This window comes from Chrysemys picta, chromosome 5 (genome assembly GCF_011386835.1).
Source record: "Chrysemys picta bellii isolate R12L10 chromosome 5, ASM1138683v2, whole genome shotgun sequence".
NCBI classification, from domain to species: Eukaryota; Metazoa; Chordata; order Testudines; family Emydidae; genus Chrysemys; species Chrysemys picta.
Window position 1 is genome coordinate 73,416,988 of NC_088795.1, and position 22,596 is coordinate 73,439,583.

Below are 22,596 nucleotides of genomic sequence, written 5' to 3' on the forward strand. Positions count from 1 at the left end.
TATATTAAAACACACATGGTTTACTCATGCCCAGCTTACCAAACAATCTTGCTTGCTCTGTATCAGTGATCTGTTCTCTATTATCTACCATGTCCCCCAAACTTTGTGTCATCTGTAAACTTTATCAGTATTGATTTTATATTCTCTTTCAGGTCATCGATAAAAATGTTAGGTATTGTAGGCCAAACAACTGATCCCTGCAGGACCCCAGAAACACACCCGCCGAATGATGATTCTCTGCTTACAATGACATTTTGAGATCTATCAGCCAGCCTTTAAACCATTTAATGTGTGCTGTGTTTATTTTATATCTTTCTAGTTTCTTGATCAAAATGTTTGGTACCAAGTGAAATGGCATACAGAAGTCTAAGTATATTACATCCACACTATTACCTTTATCGGTGAAACTTATAAGCTCATCAAAAAAGTTATCAAGTTAGTTTGATAAGATCTATTTTCCATAAACCCAAATTGATTGGTATTAATTATATTACCATCCTTTAATTCTTTATTAATTGAGTTCCATATAATCTGCTCCATTATTTTGCCTGGGATCAATGTCAGGCTGACAGGCCTATAATTACCTGGGTCACCCGTTTAACCTTTTAATATATTGGCACAATATTAGCTCTATTCCAGTCCTCTGGAACTTCTCCAGTGTTCCAAGACTTATTGAAAATCAACATTAATGATCCAGAGAGCTCTTGGGTTTGCTTCCTTAAAACTCTTAGACACAAGTTAACCTGACCTGCTGATTTTAAAATATCTAATTTTATTAGCTGCTGTTTCATATCCTCCTGAGTTAATGTTGAAATAGAAAGTATTTAATCTTTATCCATGATATGATTACGTCACCTGGCTTTTCCCAAATACAGAACAGAAATATGTATTGAACACGTCTGCCTTTTTGGCATTGTTATTGACAATTCTACTGTTTCCATTTAATATTGGACCAATGCCTTTGTTAGAATTCTTTTTGTTCCTAATATATTCACAAAGTCCTTCTAAGTATTCTTAACTCTGCTGGCTATAGATTTCTGCTTGTCCTATCTCCTTGTGGATGAAAACTACTTTTGGAAACTCTCAATTTTCCATGGAGAAAAATCTTGATTTTGTGACCAGCTGTAGTGTCAGCTAACAAGTTAATCACAGTAGTGTACGCAAAAACGATCTTCAAACATACAAAATAGACAGAACCTATGCTTCTGTAGTTAGTATTTACAGTTTTTGCAGCTCTTCATGCTTACAAAATGGTACTAGCACCATTTGCCCACCTATCTGCTTCTCATACAAACACCTCCGTGCCTTCTTCCATGCTGCCTCTTACACATGGAACATCTTTCCTAAATAGATCAGTGATGTCATTACCTTTTCAAATCTCCCCTCAAGACCCACTTCCTCCAGTATGCCTAAAAATCTCCCCAGTTAATTCTTGCAGATTCCATTTATTTATAATTATAAAAATTGGTTTGTAAATGTTAGCATCTTGGTTTTAGTGATGAATTGAATTGGAAATATAGATAGATACTGCCTGTTGGTTCTGTTTTTTGTCTTCTTTCATATTACTTCATGAGGCATTGCGTGGTGAGGTTAGAATTGGAAATGATACTTTAATTTTCTTTCCTACTATCAGAGGTACAACAGAAGATACAAAAGTATTTTCTAATGTGCCACCTATCTGCAGGGATGGGATGAAATCCTGGCCCTACTGAAGTCAACAGTAAAATTCCTATTGATTTCAATGGGGCCAACATTTCACTCAATGAATTTACAAAAGATGAGACTGTCAAACAGAGAGTTATAAACCATTTGACCTTTCGGGGCATAAAAATGCCTATTAGAATTTGAGTTGTCTTTGCAAGGTGGAGATTTTACTTATGTATTGATTTGGAAGGTTGTTTTATGGATATGGATGCAGTAACCATTTAGATATATGACCATAGCTGGGGTTCCAAAATTAATCTTATAATGGGATTCCACTATAGATGTGCCTACAGGCATATACATGCCTGCATACACCTGTTGAGGATGGGGGTGTATATGCAGATTTTTTAGGTATTTCTTGTTTTGAAACTTCTTTTCTTTCTATGCAAACCCCCCCCCCCCAATAAACAAAAAACAAACACAAAACAAAACAAAAAAACCCTCTCCACATAATCTGGAAGACCCAACAGATAAATTTGGAAAACTGAAGCAGTAATAATAAATTATATTCTGTATTGATTCTTACTAGTTCTCTTTCAGACTTAATACAATTAAGTGCCAATCTAAAAATCTGTAAAAAGCAACAAAGAGTCCTGTGGCACCTTTTTACTTTGTTGCTTTTTACAGATCCAGACTAACACGGCTACCCTTCTGGTTCTAAAAATCTGGTAATACAGAACCAATATAATTGTTTCCTGATAGAATTATAATAAATACTATCTAACAATGAATTCCAATGGCAAAAAAGGGAATAGCCATTTATTTTATTCAGACATACATTCATGCACTCATTTTGCATAATTAGACAAGAAAATGAGGGCTTCCTGATGAAAATGCATCAAATTCCTAATATTTACAGCTATAAATCCTTGATGCTTTAAATTTTACTTCATCTACTCAGTTGCAGTGAACAAAAGTTTACTGTCTAAAGGAAATTTTGGAAAAAAAGCCTGCATTGCTTTTTAGTGCCATTTCTCTGCACCATAATGATTTGTTTTAATTGTGACATCTCTCTGCAAACAGTGTTTCTAAGCCTTTCAGTATGTGAACAATTGGAGAATTCTCTTAATTTACAATTTGGAATGGAACCTTTTAGCACAAACAGAACTTTGGCAGGTTTAACACATCCGTAACAGCTGTTATAATTTGCCATAATTTTTTATGCTACATCATAAAGAAAAGGCCATAACTCCCATCTCTAAATGCAACTGGCTTATTCCTTACAGCTTTTCCTGCTGTGGACTGCCAGTTATTAAGAGTAAGTAATGAAAGAGTGCACCCTTTGGAGCAGCCAATTCTCAGAACCATTAGTTTTCTTTTATACTCCAGCCTAATTCCAGGAATGTGCTAGACGAGAAATAAGACATATCATGTCATTTCAGGATAATATCATGTAATTTTAGGGTAATAAAGAATTCATTTCTGGAGAGAGAAGTGATCTGATATGGAAAAGTTCAATTTCATTCTCTCCAGAGAGCCTTACCTATTCAGATGTGACCTTGTATAATTAAATATATTTCAAATATCAAGAGAAATGGCAGCAGAGTAGACAATAGAATTCTCTATTTTATGTTGAAATGAAATTATATGAAGCAGTCATTGTAATATAAGGTAAAGTAGATGGCTACCATTCATTGTTTCCATTGGAATTCTTTCTATTTGATTCTATGCATTACGGTGCTATAAGGAAGCAATTATATTCTGTGCTGTATTACCAGATTTTTAGACTGGCATTTAAGTGCATTAATTTTGAAAGAGAACTAGCAAGAATCATTACAAAACTTAATGTGCCATTATTACTTTAATTTAAAAAAATATACCTAGATAATAAAGAGGAAATGGGATGTGCCTTCTATGCAAAAAGCTACAAATTCAACACAGAAAATACCTAAAACAGCTGAGCAAATGCAGGTAGTTGGAAGATCAAATTAAGCTTCTTAAAGAAAGACAGGTTTAATAATAAAGAAATCTGCTCTAAAGCCTTCTTAACTAAAGCAAAAATAAAATTATTTTAAGCAAACCCATATGCAATTATTTCATCAAAATTCCATTTTTCACTGAAGCTGGCTTATCCTAAGTGACACGTTTGTTTGTTTTTTTCGGCTATAAAGGTACGCCAAAAAAAATTCTCTCATTCTGTGTTTGATCCCAGTAATTTTAATTTAACTTCTTTAGTTACAGTAGATACGGCAATTGTACTCATTTAAATACTATTTAAGACGTATGATGGGGTAGGCATAGATCAGCTTTTATAAATGACAGAAGATAGTGCTGATAATACTTCTAATGATCGTAAATAGACCAAAGGGCAAATAGCCAGTTCAAAACCCGGTGAAATAATGGGGAGTCTTTCCACTGACTTCAATCAGTTTTGGGTCAGGCCCATAAAGAATAAAAAAAAATGTACTACTTAAACCACAGAATAGAGAATTGGAGTTAATTAGTTCATTCACCTGTATTTGCACTTTTCAGGGTGGTTTCACACAATCTTTTGATTTCAAGTCAGTTCTTAACTGCCTCATGTTAATATGCTGATCTAACAGCAGATAATTCCATCACACAGTTCATGAAAGGCAAACACTTTGTTTCCAAATAGATACATTTTCTTTTTGTCTGGCATTACAGTTTTAGCACAAAACACCATCATAATGCCAAATACCATTTTAAAAATATGCTTTCCCTATATAATGGGACTAACCCTCATCATTTAATGGATTAGTTCTTCAATCATTCTTTCTGAATGGTGCCATTTTTTAAATAATACTGTAACTTAATGAGATACACAGTGAGGCTTAGTCAAAGGATGGAGCCAGCCGGAACAATGTGGTTTAGGTTTCCATTTATTTTGGCCAGTCAGCAGATAATAGTGAGTAAATTTTCTCTGGCAGTCTGAGATTTCTACATATGTTCATAATATAGCGAGCATTCATAAACTTCTCTTTAGCCATCATATTTCTAAGGCTCATGTTCTAGCCTAGTGTTGTAAAAAATGAAAAAGATATGTTAACATCTGTAACACAATTTATATTATTTCTTTCCATTCTCCATTCCACCATGACTAGAAGTGTGTTCATTTAAATGTTCAGTAGTTAGATGGAGGTGGTGATGTCTCAGGCACTATACCAATAAAAAACTTTTTCAAAAGATGTTGTACATTTGGGCATGAACACAGTCAAACATAGGCTTTCTCTAAGCTAGGTCTTTCCAGCTGCAGTGTTCCTGTGGAATGCAGCTATCTTGGAGTGTCATGAAGGATGAGAAAATTAAAATTCCATCAAGTCAAATGGCCTGGGAGAAGTTCCCAGTTGTCTGTGTTTAGCAAAGAAAGAGGTAGGTACACTATAATTTTAGTGATTTTTTTTTTTTATCAGTGAAGTAAGCTTGAGGGGGTAACTGTGTGAGGTCACACTTGGATCAGGAAAAATGTGTAGATATTCTGGGTTGATTCACTGCTTTATCACCACCATTCTGTCATTTGGCTGATGCAGTTGTGTCCAAGAGGAATGCTTTTTCGCTTTATGGTTGTTTCTATGTAGGCCATGAGCTATTTGTTGGTTTTGGCTGAGCAAATCTTGCACCATAGGGGTTCCAGCCTGCCTACTTCATTTTGTGTAGTTATTTGGCTTCACGGGTCACTGTGATTCTCCAATGTGAGGGAAGAAGTCTGAAGCAGAACGTAGTTTGTAGAGTAATCTTTAGATTAATGTTATCCTTCCAATTTAGTATTCATATAATATAGTGTTTTGGAGATTGTGCTTTGTTGAGTCTCTAAATCACCTTCAGTGTAGAACATTGCTGTACTGTTGTAATTTGCTGCTCATCTTAACACTCTGGTTCATAAAAGTCTGACTTGTTCCAAAGTCTAAGTATAGACAAAGGATAAACATTTATTAATTAAAGTTGGCATTCATATATTATTTCTCATGCTGTTCAGATATTCACTTTATTCTGTAAACTGTATGTTTACATTTCAGTTGATTCTAAAATGATGTAATTAATTTACTAGTTAGTATTATTTAAAGTGCAAATTGTTGCTGAGAATATGTGAATGAATTATGCAAATTGACTTTCAGCACAACATGAAAAGAATTCCAGCTTAAGCTTATTAAGTTCACTGAATACAATTTAAACCAGTGTCTGCTCTGCAAATGAATTCATTTGTAAGACCAAGCAAGACATCTAACTTGCAGGCAATTATGAGGTTTTCTGGAATTTCAGCAGTGTTTCCTGCAGCAGCAGGAATGCAGTCGTGCTAATATGTACTTGTGAGTATCCGTGAGAGTTTGCAGTTTGGAGCTGAGTTCTTGGCTATCATACAGATGTGGGTAGGGCTTCCAGCTACATTTTTCATTCTTTCCACAGAAGAGATTGATAATACAGTGCTAGCCTTATACAAAATGAAGAGTATTTTAAACTCAGGACCCTGAATTCACTTTTCAATGATGGTATAATCAGGTGCCTGAAATCAGAATTACAGGAAGTATGACAAAGCTTGTAATACGGTTGCACATTGACTTTTGTGGTGGTGTTCCAAAATCAAATTATGATAACAAGAGAACATGACCGTGTGAGTGGCTGTTGTGTGGTGTTTTTCCCGCATGTTATAACAGTGTAAATTTTTCAATAAATATTATTTAGTAATCTTTAGCAGAACTATTTCACTAACTGGCCTCTCCTAACTTCCCACCTGTTCCAGGAACGTGAGCCTAATTCTGCTCCTACTTATGCTGGAGAAAATCTGAAGTAGTTGTAATGACTGTAGAGCATTTACATTGGTGTAACTCAGAGCAGAATATAGTGGTGTATTTGCAGGGATGCATGTATGTATGAAGGGGGAGGGCAGGAAAACAGACAGCATTTCTCTGAAAGATTTTAAATGTTACTTCAGAAATAGTTTTTTAAGTTTTTTGCAGACTACCTTCAAATTGTTCATTTGGGGCTGGCATCTTTCCTTTATATCTGGCATCTGTTTGTAAAGGATTAAGAGTAATATTAATTTCCACGGTGCAGTGATCTGAGGTTAAAGCTGTGGCAGGTGGTTGGCTTAACTGAAGGCTTGCCTGCATGGGGAAGTTAGTGCACAATAAGCTAGGATGTAAATTTACAGCACACTAGCTACTCCTCACTAACTTCCCCTGTGGACACTCTTACTGTGCACTAAAAGTGCCCTCTGGTGGTTTAGCTTAATACACTTCTGAAGTGCATTAAGATAGTGCACACTAAGGCACTCTTAGGGCTTGTCTACCCTAAAAATTAAGTCCACTTTATCTAATTCGGCCTCGAGCCTCCGAATTAATTAAGTTGGTTGTGCATGGCCACACCATGCTCATTGTGTCGATGGAGTGCGTCCTCACTAGCAGTGCCTGCATCGATGCACAAAGCAGTGCATCATGGGTAGCTATCCCAAAGTCAACTTGCTGTAGTGTGTTTTGGGAAGTTTGTGCAATGCCTCATGGGACCAAAACATTGTCACAGGGGAGAATGGGGACAGTGCGTCGGCATCCCATGATGCACTGTGCTCAACAGCAAACAACCCAGTGGTTTTAGCGCCTTAAAATCTCCGCATATATGCCATAACCCTAGAAGCATGGACCCTGCTCAGTTGTGCACTCAAACACCTCCTGCCTTCTCCTGCTGTATTTCCAGAGCCGAAGTAGGGTCTGCCACATGGAACATAGCGATGTCCTGCAAGCAGCCCTGCTGCAAGCCATTGAAAAAAACAATTCACAGTTGTTGCTGGCAGTCACAGAGCAGCTGCACTGTGTTCAGTGCCGTTTCTGGTCCTGTGAAACAAGCACTGACTGGTGGGACCGCATCGTTTTGCAGGTATGGGATGACGAGCAGTGGGTGCAGAACTTTTGAATTCCTTCCAGGAACTTTGTGCAGAGCTTTCCCCTGCCTTGAAGTTCAGCAACACAAAAATGAGAGCTGCTCTGACAGTGGAGAAGCGAGTGGCTATCGCTATTTGGAAGCTTGCAACGCCAGACAATTACCAGTCAGTGGGGAATCAATTTGGAGCTGCTGTGCTCCAAGTGTGCAGGGCCATTAATTGACTTCTGCTATGAATCGAGTCTGCGAAATGTGCAGGACATAGTGGATGGTTTTGCCATGATGGAGTTTCCTAATTGCAGTGGGGCAATAGATGGCATGCCTATCCCCATCTTGGCACCAGAACACCTCACCAAAGAGTACATAAATCGAAACGGATACTTTTCAATGGTGTTGCAAGTGCTGGTGGACCACAGGGCATTTCACTGACAACAGCATAGGATGGTCAGGAAAGGTTCATGATACATGCATCTTTAGGAACTCAGGTCTGTTCAAACAACTGAAATCCAGGACTCTTTCCAGACCACAAAATGAACCTGGCGACGATGTTGAGATACCTATAGTTATGCTGGGGGACCCACTCTACCCCTTGTTCCCATGGCTTATGAAGCCATACACTGGCCATCTGGACAACAGTAAGGAACAGTTCAACTATAGGCTCAGCAAGTACAGAATGGTGGTTGAATGTGCTTTGGTCATTTCAAAAGGCGCCGGAGAAGTTTACTAACAAGATTGGACCTTAGCAAAGAGAACATCCTCATGGTTATAGCTGCCTGCTGTGTGCTCCATAATTTCTGTGAAAAAAGGGGGGGGAATTTTCCCAGGGGTGGGCAGGTGAGACTGATCACAGGGCAGCCATTTTTGAGTAGCCAGACACCAGGACAATAAGAAGAGCACAGCAAGGGGCGCTGCATATCCGCAAGGCTTTGAAAAGCTGTTTCAATAATGGGTCACAGCAACGTGAGCTGCTTGTCTGCTCTGTGCTTTCCCAAACCCACTGTTTTTACTCAATAAAGAACATTTATTTCTTGAATCCATTTACTTTATTTAACAAACATAAGTAAAGAGGGAGAACAGAAAAAAGGTAACCTTGGGGAAAAGGGGTTGTAAAGTTGGAACAGGAGAAACATTTTCATCTGTGTAACATAATACCGCATTCCAGACCATCAAAGGTCTGTGAATGGGCGCCTTCTGTTCCTTGTACCCTTCCCCTGAGTTAATGAAAGGGATAATGGACTTTTCACCCAGACCTCAGGGAACGCTTGTGTGAGGGTGATTCTGCGCCAGGCGATGCTGGCTGGCTGTGCACCAGGGTCTGCAGAGGGACTCTACCCTCCTGCTTCTGTTCCTGCAGTTCAACCAGATGCCTCAGGACTCCAGCACCCTGTCTTGCTGAGCCAGACACTCCCGTCTTCTCCAACAAAGACCCAGGATCTGAATTACTTGCCCCGAAGCTGCAGGTTTACCTGAAAACAGCCCACAGAAGTGTGCTTGTCTTTAGCACCCAGATGCCCAACTCCCAATGGGGTCTAAACCCAAATAAATCCGTTTTACCCTGTATAAAGCTTATGCAGGGTAAACACATAAATTGTTCGCCCTCTATAACACTGATAGAGAGATATACACAGTTGTTTGCTCCCCCAGGTATTAATACATACTCTAAGCTCATTAATAAGTAAAAAGTGATTTTATTAAATACAGAAAGTAGGATTTAAGTGGTTCCAAGTAGTAACAGACAGAACAAAGTAAATCACCAAGCAAAATAAAATAAAATGCGCAAATCTATGTCTAATCAAACTGAATACAGATAATCTCACCCTCAGAGATGCTTCAGTAAGTTTTTTCCTCAGACTGGACACCTTCCAGGCCTGGGCACAATTCTTTCCCCTGGTACAGCTCTTGTACCAGCTCAGGTGGTAGCTAGGGGATTCTTCATGATGGCTCCTCTCTCCCTTTGTTCTGTTCCACCCCTTTATATATCTTTTGCATAAGACGGGAATCCTTTGTCTCTCTCTGGGTTTCCACCCTCCCCGCCCCACTGGAAAAGCACCAGGTTAAAGATGGATTCCAGTTCATGTGACATGATCACATGTCAATGTAAGACCCCAAGCCTTCATTCCTCCCAGCCTGACTCACAGGAAGGCTTGCTTGCAAACAGAGCCCCAGTCAATTGTCTTTGTTGATGGGAGCCATTAAAATTCCAAACCCCCATTAATAGCCCTCACTTTGCATAATTACAATAGGCCCTCAGAGTTATATTTCATATTTCTAGTCCCAGATACAAGAGTGGTACATTTATACAAATAGGATGATCACACTCAGTAGATTAGAAGCTTTGTAATGATACCTTACAAGAGACCTTTTGTATAAAGCATATTCCAGTTACATTATATTCACTCATTACCATATTTTTATAAAACCATATAGACTGCACGTCACAGTTATATAGAGCCATGTGCCAATTTCGTTACACAGCTTTGGTTAACATCACCAAATAGTCCCAACTAGCCAGTCACAAGGTAGTTTTTAGGATAAAACATAATAAAAATCATGGGTTTTGGAGATCTGCCATGAGTGCTATAAAGGAAGTAGGCTTACTGTGTCACAGTAATCAATGTCTCTCATTGCTTCAGATCATAAATAATTACACCCCAAAACCCCTAAAAGAACATTATGGTGGCATAATCAACCACTTAAAAGTTAGGAAATGTTGATGCAAAGAACATGGGACATAGCTGTGTGTGGTTTTTTTTTAAAGTAATGCATCTCTGTCTATTTAGTTACTATCCTGCTGTCATTGGTTGGCTATATTACCATAGCACCTATGAGCCCTAGTCATAAACCGGGACCCCCATGTTCTAGGTGCTGTACAAACACAGAACAGAGTCTCTAACCCAAGGCATTTACAATCTAAGTACTGAACAAGAGACAACTGATTTAGACAGACAACAGAGTACAAGGAAACGAGACAGTATTGGTCAGCATGATATACGCAGTGGTCTCAACACACCAGCAGCCTAAATCATTGTTGAGCTTTTTGTAGGCTTCATAGCAAAGGAGGATTTGAAGGAGGAAAATTAGTTAGTTTTGCAGGTGTTCACTGCTCCTTCCCCAATCGATTATTCTCCCCCTCACAGGACTTCAGCTGACTGTCCCCACTCAGATTCCAGACCTTGTCTCCCTTCTGAGGTTCCTTAGCCAATTTCAGTGTTAACCCCCCCCCCCCCCACACACACACACACACACACACACTCATGACTTCTTGTAACAATCTTCTTACCCAATCAGTCCTAGTCTTCCCCTGGCTTCTTATCCAGCCTCTTCCCACCATCTACTTGCTCCCAGTGCCTCCCTGGTGGCCATTGCCAGTCTCCTTGCCCAACCATCCAGTCCCCCCTGTTTCCCACTCCCACTTTCCCTCTCACCCTCACTGTCAGAGTCTCCTTGCATCTGCCCCCCAGGCTCCTTGTTCTGATACCTTAATTTTTGTCGCATCTGCATTCAGATCAGGAAACTTCCTTCTCCATTTTGTGTGGGTCCTATGCAGGGCATTGAGCACACAGGAGAGAATGTCTTCCTGATCTCAGTCCAGGTGGATCTAGCACAGCACAGAGCTGCAATTGCAGGGAAAGTGCAGTGCCCAGTGAGGACGCAATCTTCTTGGATTTTTAGCTACCAAATTCTCTAATATCATCATGTGTGAACTGTGATATTTTCAAAGGTTTATAACTTAGTCAAATTTAGGTGGATTTTCATTGGGACAGCAATAGACATATCACAGGCATAAAGGCCCCCTTCCTGCCAAAATTCAAGTGTCTATTGCAAAGCATGGGGACAGTAGAGATTTTCAAGGAAAAGGTCTCCAGAATTCTTTAACGTGGGGAAAAGAGTGCATTTTCCCCTACTCTTGTTCTCAGAAATAACTGAACCATCTGAGCTGAAATTTTATTTTAAATCTAAAATAAATTAAAAAAAATAAGAGGCAGACACCCAGCATGGAAAATTTCAGCCCAGGTGTTTAAAAGTTTGGCAAAGTTTTAAGTTTAAAAGTTTGGCAAAGGGGGGGAGGGATAGCTCAGTGGTTTGAGCATTGGCCTGCTAAACCCAGGGTTGTGAGTTCAATCCTTGAGGGGGCCACTTGGGGATCTGGGGCAAAATCAGTACTTGGTCCTGCTAGTGAAGGCAGGGGGCTGGACTCGATGACCTTTCAAGGTCCCTTCCAGTTCTAGGAGATGGGATATCTCCATTAATTAATTAATTAATTTAAAGTTATAAGTAACTGAAAACATGGTCTTATAATGGGACATGTCGGGCCACTTAATAGATGGTGCAACTAGTCCACTTATACTATCTTAATTTGTTGGCATTTCTAACGTGCTTGTCCTGTACTGTCTGAGCATCTCCCAACATTAGTGAATTAGCCACACAACAAGGTAGGTCTGTAGTATTATGCAGGGCCGGCTCCAGGCACTAGCTTAACAAGCAGGTGCTTGGGGCAGCCAAGAGAGAGGGGCAGCACCTGCGGCAATTCGTGGGTGGCAGGTCCCTCACTCCCTCTAGGAGCAAAGGACCTGCCGCTGAACTGCTGCCGCCGATTGCGGCTTTTTTTATTTCCAATTGCCGCTGCCGATCGCAATTGCGATCGCGGCTTTTTTTTTTTTTTTTTTTGCTTGGGGCGGCAGAAATGCTGGAGCCGGCCCTGGTATTATGTTATGTTATCCCTAGAAAAACTGGTATCTAGAAAGGTTTTGTGACTTGCTCAAGACCACAGGGATTTTGTAGAAGAACCAGGAACACAATCCAAATTGCCTAGTTCCCAGTCCTAGGCCTTATTTGCAGGACTATCATGTTGCAGTGGGCATAGGATAAAACTTCATTTATATTATTGTTTTTATGACACTATATAAGTGTATATATTCCCGTCTCCACTAATTTATGATCTAGTTAGGAGTGTACTTGTCAATAAGCACCTCTTTCTCTAATGCCACTAGATAGAAACAAACATAAAAAGTACAAAATCATTGTCCTGAACTCATCCTTTTTATAAAGTGATTATACCTTAAAGACAGGTATCTACTGAGTTGAGGCTCTAGTTCTTGTTACCACTGGATCATGCGATTTTTGAGAGAATGGAAAAATCTTTTAATTTTGACTTTCATTTTTCTTTAATCTGCCATTTGAAAGGCAAAGACAATTGTAGTGCTAAGCTTTGTTTCATTTCACCCACAGTTTTCCTGGAATGACTATCTTTTCTTTAGTTCCTGAGAAAATCATTTTCTGATAGAGACTCTTGCAGAATTTTTGTGAGACGTGGGTTTGCAGATTAGCAAAGTGAGAATTAGAACGATTTAAATTGTTCCTGAAAGATTATGATTTGCATTCCTTCTGCCTGGCTTTTTAATTATGATATTATGGTTTTTATGGGAGTTGTAATTATGCCACATCCCTGAAACAAACAATAACTGGCTTCCTTGAAAGATATTATGCTGAATCACTATAGTATTTAAGGTTTTAATGTTTTTCTGACGTGCTTTTTTTAGTGATAAAAAGTATGTTAAGTAGACTAGATAATGCATTTGGACAAGGTGGTCATAAATGAATAATGCACAAGTGTAATAACCTCTTTTCTATTCGTAGTGAACTACTAAATGCCACTTCATATAATCCAGATGTCAAATGTCCATGAAAATAAATAAAAGCCAGGCTCAATTAGTTTAGTGAACTTTAAAGTCCTTTGAACCTCTTACTCTTGTGTAATGGAGAGTTCTTTAACAGTTCACAGAAATTAATCTCTCCTGCTAGGTCAAATAATCTAAACAAACCCGAGAGAATAGAGGTGATTGTCTGGATGCATTTTATCAATATAAGAAAAATGATTTTGTGAACTGGTTGGGGAAAAAAACTTTCAAAGGCCAAGCAACTAGCACTTATTTATAAAGATAAATATTTTCTTTTATGGAAAATGTACTTTAGATGAACATAGAGATGAATCCAACAATGTTTGTTTTGAACAAGAAAACTAATGTGTAACAACTGTACATCACCGAAGACTGAATATAGGAAGGTCTTTGCCAGTTTGCGAAGCAAGTTAAATTGGACAGCATAAGGTGACAGCATAGCAGCCAAAGTTATCATCACTTCGCAGATTGGAAGAGCTGAAGGATCCTGATGGGCTTTTAGAAAGTCTATTATATTTCAGTCAGAGTTCTAAATGTTTCTTAGGAAAAATACTTATTGTAATCATCTGTGGCTAACGTGTTCTTCATGCTAGCAAGGAGCTATAGAACTTGGCAAAAGTGGTTATGCAGGAGTAAATGAAAAGGCTTAAAACAATCTGTGTGGACTGTCTCACAGTTTTTCAAAGGGACACTATTAAGGGCCCAAAAGCAAGCTATTCCGCTGGTTAGGAAAGATAGAAAATGTGGCAAAAGACCACCTTGGCTTAACCACGAGATCTTGAATGATCTAAAAAATAAAAAGGAGTCATATAAAAAATGGAAACTAGGACAGATTACAAAGGATGAATATAGGCAAACAACACAGGAATGCAGGGGCAAGATTAGAAAGGCAAAGGCACAAAATGAGCTCAAACTAGCTACGGGAATAAAGGGAAACAAGAAGACTTTTTATCAATACATTAGAAGCAAGAGGAAGACCAAAGACAGGGTAGGCTCACTGCTTAGTGAAGAGGGAGAAACAGTAACAGGAAACTTGGAAATGGCGGAGATGCTTAATGACTTCTTTGTTTCGGTCTTCACCGAGAAGTCTGAAGGAATGCCTAACATAGTGAATGCTAATGGGAAGAGGGTAGGTTTAGCAGATAAAATAAAAAAAGAACAAGTTAAAAATCACTTAGAAAAGTTAGATGGCTGCAAGTCACCAGGGCCTGATGGAATGCATCCTAGAATACTCAAGGAGCTAATAGAGGAGGTATCTGAGCCTCTAGCTATTATCTTTAGAAAATCATGGGAGACGGGAGAGATTCCAGAAGACTGGAAAAGGGCAAATATAGTGCCCATCTATAAAAAGAGAAATAAAAACAACCCAGGAAACTACAGACCAGTTAGTTTAACTTCTGTGCCAGGGAAGATAATGGAGCAAGTAATTAAGGAAATCATCTGCAAACACTTGGAAGGTGGTAAGGTGATAGGGAACAGCCAGCATGGATTTGTGAAGAACAAATCATGTCAAACCAATCTGATAGCTTTCTTTGATAGGATAACGAGCCTTGTGGATAAGGGTGAAGCTGTGGATGTGGTATACGTAGACTTTAGTAAGGCATTTGATACAGTCTCGCATGATATTCTTATCGATAAACTAGGCAAATAAAATTTAGATGGGGCTACTATAAGGTGGGTGCATAACTGGCTGGATAACCGTACTAAGAGAGTTGTTATTAATGGTTCCCAATCCTGCTGGAAAGGCATAACGAGTGAGGTACCGCAGGGGTCTGTTTTGGGACCGGCGCTGTTCAATATCTTCATCAACGACTTAGATATTGGCATAGAAAGTACGCTTATTAAGTTTGCGGATGATACCAAACTGAGAGGGATTGCAACTGCTTTGGAGGACAGGGTCATAATTCAAAATGATCTGGACAAATTGGAGAAATGGTCTGAGTTAAACAGGATGAAGTTTAACAAAGACAAATGCAAAGTGCTCCACTTAGGAAGGAAAAATCAGTTTCACACATACAGAATGGGAAGAGACTGTCTAGGAAGGAGTACGGCAGAAAGGGATCTAGGGGTTATAGTGGACCACAAGCTAAATATGAATCAACAGTGTGATACTGTTGCAAAAAGAGCAAACGTGATTCTGGGATGCATTAACAGGTGTGTTGTGAGCAAGACACAAGAAGTCATTCTTCCGCTCTACTCTGCTCTGGTTAGGCCTCAACTGGAGTATTGTGTCCAGTTCTGGGCACCGCATTTTAAAAAAGATGTGGAGAAATTGGAAAGGGTCCAGAGAAGAGCAACAAGAATGATTAAAGGTCTTTAGAACATGACCTATGAAGGAAGGCTGAAAGAATTGGGTTTGTTTAGTTTGGAAAAGAGAAGACTGAGAGGGGACATGATAGCAGTTTTCAGGTATTTAAAAGGGTGTCATAAGGAGGAGGGAGAAAACTTGTTCACCTTAGCCTCTAAGGATAGAACCAGAAGCAATGGGTTTAAACTGCAGCAAGGGAGGTCTAGGTTGGACATTAGGAAAAAGTTCCTAACTGTCAGGGTGGTTAAACACTGGAAGAATAAATTGCCTAGGGAGGTTGTGGAATCTCCATCTCTGGAGATATTTAAGAGTAGGTTAGATAAACGTCTATCAGGGATGGTCTAGACAGTATTTGGTCTGCCATGCGGGCAGGGGACTGGACTCGATGACCTCTCGAGGTCCCTTCCAGTCCTAGAATCTATGAATCTATGAAAAAGACCTGGGGGCGACATGCTTGGAATTATAAATCGGCATTTCCTTTAGATTTTCATTAATTGTTTGGCCCTAAACAACCACAGAGCTTTTGTCTTTAGACAGCGGTGGGGTCACAAATTATTACCGAGCTCTTCAGTTCAATTCAGTTACCTGATATCTATTTTCTCCTAAGTTTAATTGTTAGTTGTTGAAAGAGCTTGGCAGGGTGTCAAGTATCAGGGGGTAGTCATGTTAGTCTGTATCCACAAAAACAACAAGGAGTCCGGTAGCACCTTAAAGAAAGATTTATTTGGGCATAAGCTTTCATGGGTAAAAAACATCACTTCTTCAGCTCCTTGGGTTTTCAGTTGCTACCTTTAGTGACTTTTTTTCTTCAGAGCTGGATGGTATTCTCTATAGACTGAAGCATATCTGAATAGGGTGACTAAGCTAAAGTTTACACTTCATAAAACCATGAATGTAAATGCACATTTGTAATATTATTGGTATGGTAAACAAAAGTATTTCCATATCAAATATAAACAACTTACTGTAGGAGTTTTAGAAATTGCTGACATGACTGAAATTTCACTCTTTTACAGTGACTGCTCTATACTTAATTTTCTGTCATAGAGACTGTTACGGTTACAGAACTAACTGCACCTCTGTCCCCACTCCAGTCTCTCTGAGTGCAGCCCTTCAGGCATCAGGCATGATGCACCGTTCTTAGACAGAGCTTTGGGCTGCAGTACGCTGTGCATCAACTGCATGAACACAGCCTGAAATCCAGCTACCCCACCTCTTAAATTCATAGTTATCATATACTGAATCTGAGGCCTGGTCTACACTACGAGTTTAGGTCGAATTTAGCAGCGTTAAATCGAATTAAGACTGGACACGTTCACACGGCTAAGTCCCTTTTTTCGACTTAAAGGGCCCTTTAAACCGGTTTCTTTACTCCACCTCCAACGGCAGGATTAGCGATAAAATCGAACTAGGGTAGTGTGAATGGAATTTGACATTATTGGCCTCCGGGAGCTATCCCACAGTGCTTCATTGTGACCGCTCTGGACAGCACTCTCAACTCAGGTGCACTGACCAGGTAGACAGAAAAAGCCCCGCGAATGTTTGAATTTCATTTCCTGTTTGCCCAGCGTGGAGAGCACAGGCGACCACGCAGAGCTCATCACCACAGGTAACCATGATGGAGTCCCAGGATCGCAAAAGAGCTCCATCATGGACCGAACGGGAGGTACAGGATCTGCTTGCCATATGGGGAGATGAATCAGTGCTAGCTGGACTCCGCAGCAGTAAACGAAATGGCAAAATATTAGAAAAGGTCTCCAAGGCCATGAAGGACAGAGGCCATAACAGGGATGCACAGCAGTGCCGCGTGAAAATTAAGGAGCTAAGGAAAGCCTACCACAAAGCCAGAGAGACAAATGAAAGGTCCAGGGCAGAGCCACAAACATGCCGCTTCTACGTGAAGCTGCATGCCATGCTAGGGGGTGCAGCCACCACTACCCCAAACGTATGCTTTGACTCTTTCAATGGAGAAACACACAGGGAAGCGGGTTCGGGGTACGAGGAAGATGAGGATGAAGATAATGTAGATAGCTCACAGCAGCAAGGAAGCGGAGAAACCAGTTTGCCCAGCAGCCAGGATATGTTTATCACCCTGGACCTGGAACCAGTAACCCCTGAACTCACCCAAGGCGTGCTCCCAGACCCTGAGGGCACACAGGGGACCTCTGGTGAGTGTACCTTTGTAAATATTACACATGGTTTAAAAGCAAGCGTGTTTAATGATTAATGATTCATTTGCCCTGGCAATCGCGGCCAGTACAGCTACTGGAAAAGTCTGTTAACGTGTATGGGGATGGAGCGGAAATCCTCCAGGGACATCTCCAGGAAGCTCTCCTTCATGTACTCCCAAAGCCTTTGCAAAAGGTTTCTGGGGAGGGCTGCCTTATCCCATCCGCCATGGTAGGACACTTTACCACGCCAGGCCAGTAGCACGTAGTCTGGAATCATTGCATAACAAAGCATGGCAGCATATGGTCCTGCTGTTTGCTGGCATGCAGACAACATCCATTCCTTATCGCTCTTTGTTATCCTCAGGAGAGTGATATCATTCATGGTCTCCTGGTTTAAATGGGGCGATTTTATTAAGGGGACATTCAGAGGTGCCCGTTCCTGCTTGGCTGAACAGAAATGTTCCCCGCTGTTAGCCACGCGGTGGGGGGGAGGGGTGAAGTGATCATCCCCGAGAATTGGGTGTGGTGGGGGGGAGGGGGGTTAGTTGGGTTTGTGCTGCATGTTAACCCGGAAACCTCAGCCCCTCCTTTTACATTGCAAACCCATTTTAAATGGCCAACCCAACGGGTGCTTGGTATGGGAAATGAGGGCGCTACTGTTTGAAACCATTCCCACATGTTAAAAAGGTTAAAAAAGCCAAAAGACTGTGGCTTACCATGGCTGCCTGCAAGCCAAAATCTGTTGCCTGTCACTGCGTGAGTGATCTCTCACACCAAACTGGTAGGCCATCAATATAAGAGGAAAAATGCAACCTTGTAACGAAAGCACATGTGCTGTGTAATGTGAATAGCAAAATTTAACGTGAAAGAGTGTATCCATTGTTCTCTAAAATGTGTCTTTTTTTAACCTCCTCTCCCTTCTCCTCCACCAGCTGCAAATGTTTCTCCTTCACAGAGGCTAGTGAAGATTAGGAGAAAACGGCGGACTCGGGATGATATGTTCTCGGAGCTCCAGATGTCCTCCCACGCTGACAGAGCACAGCAGAATGCATGGAGGCAGTCAATGTCAGACTACAGAAAAGCACAATATGAACGAGAAGAGAGGTGGCGGGCTGAATCACGGGATAAACAGGGCAAGTGGCGGGCTGAAGATGATAGGTGGCGTCAGCTTGCAGACAGAAGGCAAGAGTCGATGCTCCGGCTGCTGGAGCATCAAACTGATATGCTCCAGGGTATGGTTGAGCTGCAGGAAAGGCAGCAGAAGCAGAGACCTCCGCTACAGTCCCTATGTAACCAACAGCCCTCCTCCCCAAGTCCCATGGCCTCCTCACCCAGACGCCCAAGAACACGGTGGGGGGGCCTCTGGCCACCCAGTCACTCCACCCCAGATGATTGCCCGAGCATCAGAAGGCTGGCCTTCAATAAGAGTTAAAGTTTTAAACTGCAGTGTGTCTTTTTCCTTCCCTCCTCCCCCCACCCATCCCGCGCTACCTTGGCAATTATCCCCCAAGCTGTGTGATGAATTAATAAAGAATGCATGAATGTGAAGTAACAATGACTTTATTGCCTCTGCAAGCGGGGGGCGGGGGAGTTGGTTTACAGGGAAGTAGAGTGAACCGGGGCGGGTGGGGAGGAGAGCGGAGGGTTCATCAAGGAGAAACAAACAGAAGTTTCACACCATAGCCTGGCCAGTCACAAAACTCGTTTTCAAAGTTTCTCTGATGCGCACCGCGCCATGCTGTGCTCTTCTGACCGCCCTGATGTCCAGCTGCGCGTAATCAGCGGCCAGGCAATTTGCCTCAACCTCCCACCCCGCCATAAATGTCTCCCCTTTACTCTCACAGATATTGTGGAGCACACAGCAAGCAGCAATAACAATGCAGATATTCTTTTCGCTGAGGTCTGAGCGAGTCAGTAAGCTGCGCCAGCACGGTTTTAAACGTCCAAATGCACATTCCAACACCATTCAGCACTTGCTCAGCCTGTAGTTGAACAGGTCCTGACTACTGTCCAGGCTGCCTGTGTACGGCTTCATGAGCCATGGCATTAAGGGGTAGGCTGGGTCCCCAAGGATCATGATAGGCATTTCCAACATCCCCAACGGTTATTTTCTGGTCCGGGAAGAAAGTCCCTTCCTCCAGCTTTCGAAACAGACCAGAGTGCCTGAAGACGTGAGCATCATGTACCTTTCCCGGCTATCCCACGTTGATGTTGGTGAAACATCCCTTGTGATCCACCAGGGCTTGCAGCAGCATTGAAAAGTACCCCTTGCGGTTTATGTACTCGGTGGCTTGGTGCTCCGGTGACAAGATAGGGATATTGGTTCCGTCTATCGCCCCACCACAGTTTGGGAATCCCATTGCAGCAAAGCCATCCACTATGGCCTGCACGTTTCCCAGAGTCACTGCCCTTGATTTCACCAGGTCTTTGATTGCCCTGGCAACTTGGATCACAGCAGCCCCCACAGTAGATTTGCCCACTCCAAATTGATTCCCGACTGACCAGTAGCTGTCTGGCATTGCAAGCTTCCACAGGACTATCACCACTCGCTTCTCAACTGTGAGGGCTGCTCTCATCTGGTATTCTGGCGCTTCAGGGCAGGGGAAAGCAAGTCACAAAGTTCCATGAAAGTGCCCTTGCGCATGCGAAAGTTTCGCAGCCACTGGGAATCGTCCCACACCTGCAACACGATGCGGTCCCACCAGTCTGTGCTTGTTTCGCGGGCCCAGAATCAGCGTTCCACGGCATGAACCTGCCCCAGTAACACCATGATTTGCACATTGCTGGGGCCTGTGCCTTGTGAGAGGTCTATGTCCATGTCTATTTCCTCATCACTCTCATCGCCGCACTGCAATCGCCTCCTCGGCTGGTCCTGGTTTTGCTTTGGCATGTCCTAGCTCTGCATATACTCCAGGACAATGCGCGTGGTGTTCTTAGTGTTCATAATTGCCGCGGTGATCTGAGCGGGCTCCATGATTCCAGTGCTATGGCGTCTGGTCTGAAAAAAGGCGCGAAACTAGTATCTGACGGACGGAGGGAGGGGCAAGTGACGACATGGCGTACAGGTACAGGGAATTAAAATCAACAAAGGTGGCTGTGCATCAGGGAGAAACACAAACAACTGTCACACAGAATGGCCCCCCCAAAGATTGAACTGAAAACCCTGGGTTTAGCGGGCCGTTGATTTCATAGGGGTGGGGGGAAGCAAATGAATACAGAACAAATCTTTTTTTTACATCTTAAGCTGGCAGACGACGGTGCAGCATGACTGATAGCCCTCGGCATCTTCTGGGTGCTTGGCAGAAAATACTGGGCGCTTGGCAGAAAATAGCGTACTACAACTGAGAGCCATCATCGTCATTGAGAAGGCAGTACGACGACGATGGATACCAGTCATAATATATCTTCTACCAAAAAGCAAGGGGCTGCTGCTGTGTAGCAATGCAGCCCCACGTCTGCCAGCCCCACATCTGCCAGCACCCAGATCGCCAATGAAGGCTACCAGTCATACTGCACCGTCTACAGCCAAAAGTCAATTAGCTGCTGCTGTGTAGCAATGCAGTACCACGTCTGCCGGCACCCAGATGACATATGGTGACGGTGAGCTGAGCTGAGCGGGCTCCATGCTTGCCGTGGTATGTTGTCTGCACAGGTAACCCAGATAAAAAGGCACGAATCGATTGTCTGCCATTGCTCTGACGGAGGGGGAGGTGCCTGACGACATGTACCCAGAACCCCCCGCGACACTGTTTTGCATCATTCAGGCATTGGGATCTCAACCCAGAATTCCAATGGGTGGCGGAGACTGCAGGAACTGTGGGATAGCTACCCATAGTGCAACGCTCCGGAAGTCGACACTAGCCTCAGTACTGTGGACGCGGTCTGCCGACTTAATGCACTTAGAGCATTTTATGTGGGGACACACACAATCGGCTGTATACAACCGATTTCTATAAAACCGGCTTCTATAAATTCAACCTAATTTCGTAGTGTAGACATACCCTCAGCTATCCCTATTTTACTGTTGCTGGCCACTAAGAAAAGCAGAAGAGAGAAGGAAAGAATCTTAGGGTATGTCTACACTACGAGAGTAGTTCGATTTTACTTAAATCGAATTCTTGGAATCGATATTGCAAAGTCGAACGTGTGTGTCCACACTAAGGACAGTAATTCGACTTTGTGAGTCCACACTAACGGGGAAAGCGTCGACATTGGAAGCGGTGCACTGTGGGCAGCTATCCCACAGTTCCCGCAGTCCCCGCTGCCCATTGGAATTCTGGGTGGAGCCGCCAATGCCTTCTGGGTAAAAAAAATGTGTCGAGGGTGCTTTTGGTAACTGTCGTCATCCGTCCATCACTCCCGCCCTCTCTCCCTGAAAGCGCCGGCGGGAAATCAGTTCGCGCACTTTTCTAGTCAGTGACAGCGCGGACGCCACAGCACTGCGAGCATGGAGCCCGCTGCGACCATCGCTGCAGTTGTGGCCGTTCTCAACGCCTCGCAGCTTATCATCCACCTTTCCCTCAGGCAGATGCAGATAAGTCAGGCGAGAAGGCTACGGCACCGCGGTGAGGGCCTGAAGTCTGAGAGTAGCACAGACCTGTCAGAAAGCACGGGACCCAGCGCCGAGGACATCACGGTGGCAATGGGTCATGTTGATGCCGTGGAACGGCGATTCTGGGCCCGGGAAACAAGCACTGAGTGGTGGGACCGCATAGTGCTGCAGGTCTGGGATGAATCCCAGTGGCTGCGAAACTTTCGCATGCGGAAGGGAACTTTCCTTGAACTTTGTGAGTTGCTGTCCCCTGCCCTGAAGCGCAATGACACCCGGATGCGAGCAGCCCTGACTGTCCAGAAGCGAGTGGCCATAGCCCTCTGGAAGCTTGCAACGCCAGACAGCTACCGGTCA

The 22,596-nt window shown here is 42.4% G+C and overlaps 2 protein-coding genes across 6 annotated transcripts in view; both read left to right on the forward strand.

Annotated features, from left to right (window-relative positions):
• Positions 1 to 22,596, forward strand: part of GALNTL6 (polypeptide N-acetylgalactosaminyltransferase like 6) — a 958,556-nt gene that overhangs the window by 638,724 nt on the left and 297,236 nt on the right. The gene's annotated exons all lie outside the window — the stretch shown is intronic.
• Positions 16,536 to 19,234, forward strand: LOC135983681 (uncharacterized). The gene is made up of 2 exons (XM_065596590.1): positions 16,536 to 17,687; positions 18,623 to 19,234. Exons 1-2 carry the CDS (start codon positions 17,135 to 17,137, stop codon positions 19,120 to 19,122), a joined length of 1,053 nt encoding a protein of 350 aa, XP_065452662.1. The 5' UTR covers positions 16,536 to 17,134; the 3' UTR covers positions 19,123 to 19,234.